Genomic DNA, 8185 nt, shown 5'->3' with positions numbered 1-8185 from the left:
TCTCATTTCAAACCTGACTGTTTAAAGACAACCAATCTTCCCATTTGTTAAACCACTTAACTCTGGAGAATGAAGTCATGAAAAGGTTGGTGAACCAAAGAATTGAACCAACATGTCTTCAAAAAGCCAGATGGCTTTGGGTAGATTGGATTTTCTATGTAGCAGCCATCTACTAACCATTGCCTACAGGTCAAATAAGTTGAAATGTTCAGTCTAACAATTTCTGTTACTGGGAAAACATTTAATCCTTTTTTTCTTTCAATTATTTACTTTTGATGTGTTTTTTTTTTAAGATAGATAAGTGAAATATATGTGATTACAATCCTTTAACAACTTAGAATAAGATAAGACCCCTTGTTTTTATCAATTGGAGTCAAACAAAGAAGCTAAATTAGTCAAATATGAGAAAGGTGATAAATGTTGCAATGATGATATAACCAGTAAAAATAAGCAAATAATTAAAAAATAATATTTTTTTTATAAAATAAATAAACTTTCTGCTTTGGTTTCAAAAGAAACCAACACAAGATGTGTCGTTTTTCTAATTACTGAATGCGAAATATTCAATATTTCCATCTTAACAGCAAGGTTTTGTTTGGAAAAAAGAATTGCTTTGGGTCCATATCTGCTGTTTTGGCAATTAAACAGCTTTTTTGTAGTTTCAGGTGATGCAATTTTCATAGATGTTACTGAAATTAGACACTCACCATTATTAGCAAGCAATGAATTAATTATTAATACATTTTGTAACCCTAGCCAACACCCAAACCGGATGTTCTGTTGTTCTTTGTTTACATTTTTAGAAATACATGACAATCCAGTGAAAGAAATGTAATAAAAAGTAATAAAACAGCAACCTGAAAGTCAAAGCCTGAACCCTCTTGGACTCATTTCACAAACAACTGATTATTTAGAATTAGAGACAGATCTTTGTCATTGCATCTAAAATTAGATTTTAAATTCATTCTTCAAACAGTTAATTGCTAACTAGTCTGGTGTGATGACAGCAGGAGCATCATGGAGATCCTACTGTTTGTTAATCTGTGTGCGTTTGTCAGGCGTCTCTGCTGGAGATGAAGCGGGCCAGAGGTGATGTTCCTGATATTCTTCCAGAACCAGAACCGGAACCAGAACCAACTAGTCAGGTGTCAGACTTTGAAAAATCCTACAACTATGTCTGTAAGTAATTTCCTGCTTCCTTATGATAGCCTTTGGGTCAAATACTAGATTTAGAAAGGCGTATATAGTCCAAGTAAAATAAATATAGTACACCCTCCTTATCCATGTATAACACAGTGGATTGCAAAAAGTAATCCCACCCTTGGAACCTCTTTTTCTTATTTTGTTTCCCAAACGAAAACAAACTTATGCAATGGACGAACTTAAAGACCAGACAGAAGGAAAGTAAATCAATATTGCTTTAATAGAAAACTTAGACATGTGGCTTGCTTTTATATTAAATTCCCATGATCTATGGAATCTGACTGAACAGCAGCTATTTAGCTCAAAGCCCACACAGCTTGTAGCTGCACTGAATCAGAATATTTACCTCTTTAGAGGTAAAACAATTTCAAAACCATATATAATTTCATTCCTGTTATGCACAACTATGTGTTGGTCTATCCCAATAAATCCCCCCTAAATACATTCATGCTGATGGCTGTAATACGACAAAATATTAAAAGCAGTAATAATACTTTGCAATGCACTAAAAACTATTAAATGATGGGATTTGTGGCTTAGACTTTAGGTGAGATTTTAACAATCTGTTCTGCATTTAACCATAAATATGATTGAGGTTGAGATTTCTTTTTACTATGACACTTCCTATGAATACAATATGTACAATTTATCACTTAATCCTGCACTGCAAAAACAATCTAGAAATAAGTAAAGATTTCTTAAATTAAGTGTATTTACCCTTAATTTGAGTAGGTAAGTAAGAGGATTTGCCAATGGAATGAGTAGTTTTACTCTTAAAATAAGATAATTACATAAAATTCACTTGAAATAAGAAAATGCAATTGTTTTTTCTTATTTTAAATGTAAATTGTCTTGTTCTATTGGCAAAGTGTCTCACTTACCCCCTCAATTCAAGAAAAATGCATTGATTTTAAGAAAAAAAGACTTATTAAGATTGACATTTTCTGCAGTGTGTTCTTATGAGTAGATGGGCTGTCCTCAAACTGAGCATAATGAAGCAAATACTTTATTCTTATATTTTCCATTCAAGGTAAAACTGTTTTAGTTTGGGTTATTTATTTATTCTTATGTTTCCACAGTATCCAGACTGGCTGGTATAGACCAGGCCATCCACAAGCTTAACGTTGGTCATTACACCCTGGATGTTAAAGTCAGCCAGCTAATCGACCGGATCTCCAGGCTGGATGGTAATATTCTAAACATTGATAAGGTAATTCCGGTAAGGCTCCATAAGCTTTTATTGCGCTTTACTCTGATGGTCATCATCCTTTCAATTATAGCTAAAGTTGGAGATTTGGAGGACAGCATCCAGGAGGTCTACCAGCACAGCAAAGACAATCGTAAGGAGATTGGAAGACTGGAAGGTAAATTTAACCTTTTTCAAGCATCATTAAAGCTTAAATATGCAGATGGATGATTATGGAGCATAATGTTTATGAAGCAATTATGGGTTATTTATCAACATAACAACAAATGTGATATTAAAGACTATTTAGAGCTGAATTGCAGTGATTGCAAAATCCAGAACTCTATGGCTGGACATTGTTTACTGAAAAGGTGGTTAAAACTGAATTCCCAGCTATGCTTGGTATGACTTTCATTATAATCATGACAGAAATCTGTCAAAAGTCGAAATATTTTGTGAATCTCAGTTTATCAAAACAAAAATCTAATTGAACCTCCACATTTCAAGGTGCATATATGAGAGATATAGTGATACGTTCCAGAGCAATCATGATGATCAGGTTTCCTCCATTTACAAACATGTAGGATTAATAGACATAAATACATGAGGTGACATGCAGGAGTAATCTGGTTTTTAACATGCAAACAATCTAGATGCTTAGATCACTGATGTTAAACTCTGCCAGCGTCAGGAAAATGTTGCATTAGGTAAATATCAAAGGGAATCTGCTGTCATTTCCTTAGAAAATTACAGCTTTGCTGTGCTTGGTTGCTATGCAAATAACATGCGTCACTACAGGCATGAAAAGAGAAGCAGCTCTGAAGGGAGGATCAACAGTACTACAATAAAGCCCCACTCTGCAGCGTGTTCTGGCGTGATTCTGCTCAGGGGTTGTTATGATTCAGTCTGTTGTTGCTCGATCAAACCACGGAGAATTATCCTTAGGCCTCATCAGCTGTTTTATCTCAGGATGCCGACTTTTGTTGTTCTTTCGTGGTAAATAAAGTGATCAAGCCCAAATCTGCACACTAAGAATTTAGGGGTATTTAGTTTTAAATTGGGGGTATAAATGTTACCAGACACTTAGGTAGAAGATGTTTGTTATAAATTTATCCAGATGTGTTCATCTTTGATCAATCCTACATAAAAAAGCAGGGTTTTAGAAACTTTAAACAGCAGTTTTTGGGTGATCAATTCCACAGAATAAAAAAAAAAGGTCCTGAACACAAACCTGATCATTTTAGTCCTATTTTGAAGTTGTTTAAATAAAAGCAAATTTCCTTTTTAGTCTTAAGACATCAAATACTACTTATCAACAACCAATTATTCAGTACTCTTGTATGAGGACGTTAAGGCTGGACTGTGTTTGGGGTTTGCCCTTGCGTTTATAAGCTGAATAATAACACTTAGTTGTATGCTATGCTTCTGAGTTCACTGGAGGTTGTATTTACATCATGAGTCACCTCATGTTACTTCCAGAGAACCAGACTATTTCTAAAGGAATGCTGACTCTGTTTATTTGAAAACTCTGCAGACTCTGAAGTAAACATATTAAGGAGAAAAGTCTCTAGAACCATTTGACAACTTTATATACCGGTATATGAAGTCTCAACCATGAAGAAACAATGTATTATTTGCATGTTATTTGGTATAAAAAAGCTAATTGTGTGGGTATTTACCAGACTATCAAGTGCACTGATTGGTAACTTTGGGGTCATGATCCCACTTGGAGTCCTACATCAACCAGTATTTGTGAAGTTTGGTGGATGTTACTGTGGATCCAAATGCAGAGTAGAAGAGGCAGGGAGGATTGCTTGCGAAACTTAATGAGGAAGGAAAAATATAGAATCCATAGACCCGAACCGATCGACAAGAAACTAAATAACCAAAAAATTAGGAGACACTTATGAACGTAAAGAATGACGAGGATTCAGCCATGAATAAATGAACAGGAGGTGTATATATGGGAGACAAAGACAAAGGGAGGAGTAATTAGCTGATAGGGAGCAGGTGTAGACAGAAGTAACTAGAAGGAAAAAAGAAGAAAGAAAGGGACACTGGGAGGCAACAGAGAATATTCAGGGAGAAAAAACTAGATATAATTGTAACTTGAAAAGAACTTAAATAAGGCTAAAAGGGAATAAAACTAATGACAACAAAATAAGGAATGACCAAGGGGAAAACCTGGAGGATAAGAGGTGGGACTGGAAATTACTGAAGCCTTGGAAAACCTCACCTAAAGATAAGAGAAAGAATAATTAAAGGAGTAAATAATACCAAAACTGTTAAAGAAAAGAGATGAAATGAGATGAAAAAACTAAGAATAAAAAAGTGATCTAAACCTGGAAAACACAGAAAAAAATAAACTTGGGAACCAAAAAATAAAAACCTTTAACAGAAGGTCCAAAATGTGAGATCATAACAGTATGGGGTCTTTAGAGCCACAACAGAAATTAAACTAAACAAACATTTACCTTAAAAGCATAGCAGAGGATTTTCGCGAATTCTTGAAAAGACCCGCCCTCTCCACTTAAAAAAAAAAAAAATGCAAATACACAAACCTGTACCCGCTCCCGAGAGGGAACGGCTGTTAAAAACTTGCGAGAGCATCCATTCCTCCTCGTGCACGCTCTGTTTGCATCGCTCATACAAGCTTACTTTCAAAAAGAAGATTTGACATTTTTCCACTAAGTCAGACTCTCCACCGGTAAGTAAAAATGGGGAAGAGCGTAGGACGGCCTTATGTAAATATACCACCAAAATGATTGGCAATTAGGAGGACCACTTATTTAGATGATCCACCCGGAAAAAGAACATCCTCCACTATAGCTTTAAGATAGAAAACCATCACCTAAAAATGAACAAAATCAACTACTTTGGTTGTTGATGCTGTCTGTAATATAATTTCTGTCATCATTTGATTTTGTAGAAATGTTTATTCAATAGTTTGGGTAATTAATCCACTGTGGTCAAAAAGGTAAAAAGTTTTGAACGTCTGATCAATAGTGTGAAATCTAGGCATCTTTATCCAACCTTTTTTTAGTTTTAAACACCATCAGAGCTGATGCAGAGCTACATTTCCCTTAAAGCTTGTTCTCAGGTTATTTTCTACTTCCTAGGCTGCCAGAAAGGACAAAAATTGGGCTACAAATGTTACCTAGTGTACAACAGTTTAGCTGACTATGCCGGAGCATCCAGGAAGTGCCTGGAACGTGGAGGACGTTTGGCGATGCCCCGTGATCGCAAGGAGCAGGAGGCCCTGGCGGACTACATCAAGGACTTCTTCAAACCGGGGAACTGGCCCGTCTGGTTGGGCATCAACGACCTGCGCTCTGAGGGTCTCTACCTCTTCGACGACGGCACACGGGTCTCGTACTTCCAATGGCGTAAACACTTCCTGTCCAGTCAGCCGGACGGAGGAAAACGAGAAAACTGTGTTGCCATGTCATCAGACGATGGGGACTGGTGGGACCAATACTGTGACCGAACCATGAACTATGTGTGCGAGTTTGACGACAGGGTGGCACTTTGAGTGAAAAAATTGTTGTTTTTACTGATAATGCCAGAACTTCAAATCCGAATGTGTCGCGAAATATGCTTGAAAGACAGGACTGTGCAAACAGACCCTCTAGTTAACATGAACTGTACCGACTGAGTCAAGAGGAGACCATATGCATCATTTTGTATGAATATGGATCTAAAGAAATTCACAAGAAATTTAAAGTTATTTGTTTTTTGTAGGATCGTTCTACCCCCGAAAAAAGAAATAAAATGAAGCTTAAACTCATGAGGAGAAACTTTGCACTGGGGTTAAATTCAGTAAACAACTGTTTCAGCATTAAACTTAAAAAAAACAACTTCTAAATTTGTAAACATAGTATCAACTGAAATGTAGAGGTCAAATGCAAACAATTCAGTTTGTGTTTTAAGGTTGTTGTTAATATGACTAAACTGCTGAATAAATTCAGGGAATTCTAAACATTGGATGAGGATTTCAAAACAAGGGTAAAAACTGAAAAACAGAGGAGCTTTGTGGGGAATCAGCACATACCGAACCCCTTCAAGATCTCCATCAGTGTGTACTTGGGCCTTAAAGGGAATTAAGAAAAGCTCCTTCGGAAAGGATCATAAATGTTTTATAAACCCTGGTGCTGAGCGTGACTCCCACTAAAACTGCTGTAACTCACATTCTTCTGTCCGGAGTATTTCAAAGCCTCAGGTCAACTTCTACCTTCCTTTCAGCCAGCAGTTGTGATTCATATTCAATTATCTCAAAAGCTAATTAATCAGCAAAACAAGAAAATTATTTTAAAAAAAAAGAAGTGAAATGACAGCTTCCATTTTTATTCGTTTTCATACAATCTCTGAAACAATGCATCAGTTTTTTATTTACTGTAAATAAAAACTCTAAACTTTACTTATATGTTGGGTATTGTTGTTTTACTGATCTTTGTATATTTGAACTCCTGGGCTTTAATCGTTTTAATCATTTTCTCTCATTAGCTAGGTCATTTGTTTTAGTAGCTGTAGTTTTGTGATGCTTTATTTTTCAATAATAAAGTCAAACAACCATGGAAACTAACAATGTCTCTCCTGCTTTTTAAAAAAAATCTAAGTTTAATGTACTAATAAAAGTATTGCAGCTTATGCATGAATATACAGTTGAAGGCTGTTAACATAGGCTGCATTTATAAACATCTGCTCTTCACACAGTAAAATCTGAACTATAAGAAGGTCAACTTTTCTCAAAATAAGTGTATTTCCTTAGTTTTGAGCAAGAAAGTACAAGAATCTGCCAATAGAACATGTTCAATTAGATTTAAAATCGGGAAAAAACAACTTTATTCTCTTGTTTCTTTATTGGCAGATCTCTTGTTTTACCCTTTCACTTGTTTTAAGAAATGTTTTACTCATTTGTAGATCAGTTTGTGGAGTGCTAAGTTTGCATTAAACCAGATTAAACTTTTCTGTTTTAGGCCATTATTAGCTGTCTTCTATTTACTTAGCTTTTTGTAAAACTTTTTTTTTTTCAAGTTTGCTTCTCTCCTTATTTGTAAGTATTACTGTTTATCAGCTATGACCTGGGTTAGATGTTTTTGTGTCCTTCGACAGGCTTCTAGCAATACTTTTCTGGATTTTTGACCCATTCCTTCTGCCATAACCAGTATAACCCAGTCAGGTTTAAAGGTTGCCTTCCTCTTAACTTCTCAGCACCTAAGCCATTCAAACCCTGACCTCCTTCTCTCCCTATAACTCATCTGGCCGTGTTCTTACACTGCAAAAAATGTCAGTTTTTCTTGTTTTGAGGAGTTAAGCGGGACACTTTGCAAATAAAACAAGACAATGCACATTTGAGATAAGAAAAAAACAATTGCATTGTTTTATTTCAAGTGAATATTTTCTAAATGTCTTATTTTAAGAGTAAAATACTAATTCCATTGGCAAATCATCTTATTTACCTACTCAAATTAAAGGTAAATACACTTAATTTAGGAAATCTTTACTTATTTCTAGATCGTTTTTGCAGTTTAGGGTCAGTGCTCACGACCACCCATCTGTACTAAAGCTCCAACTTCCTGACTGCTGTCTTCAGATGCTCATTCACCATTTCCACATTACGTCATGTCTTAATGAGATCATTTATTTGTGTAAAGTGATCCACTCCCTCCTGAAAAAAAAACCACACTAAGATTCCCCCGTTTCATTTTTCCACATGACATGTCTCCATCAGTTAGTCCTTCCTTCATGAGAACATCTACAAACCTTAATCTATTTTCATATACTGGCATCTTCCTT

The 8185-nt window shown here is 35.6% G+C and overlaps 1 protein-coding gene across 1 annotated transcript; it reads left to right on the top strand.

Moving 5' to 3' along the window:
- Nucleotides 1-1058: 1058 nt before the first annotated feature.
- Nucleotides 1059-6981, top strand: clec11a (C-type lectin domain containing 11A). Its single transcript, XM_038303683.1, has 4 exons — nucleotides 1059-1179; nucleotides 2283-2390; nucleotides 2484-2567; nucleotides 5509-6981. The coding sequence occupies exons 1-4, from the start codon at nucleotides 1074-1076 to the stop codon at nucleotides 5919-5921; spliced, it is 711 nt and encodes a 236-aa protein (XP_038159611.1). The 5' UTR covers nucleotides 1059-1073; the 3' UTR covers nucleotides 5922-6981.
- The last annotated feature ends 1204 nt before the right edge of the window (nucleotides 6982-8185 follow it).

This window comes from Cyprinodon tularosa, unplaced genomic scaffold, assembly GCF_016077235.1.
Source record: "Cyprinodon tularosa strain WSP-4 unplaced genomic scaffold, ASM1607723v1 ctg517, whole genome shotgun sequence".
Classification (NCBI taxonomy): Eukaryota; Metazoa; Chordata; class Actinopteri; order Cyprinodontiformes; family Cyprinodontidae; genus Cyprinodon; species Cyprinodon tularosa.
The sequence above is the reverse complement of the archived record's forward strand: the minus strand, read 5'-3'. Positions and strand labels throughout refer to the sequence as shown.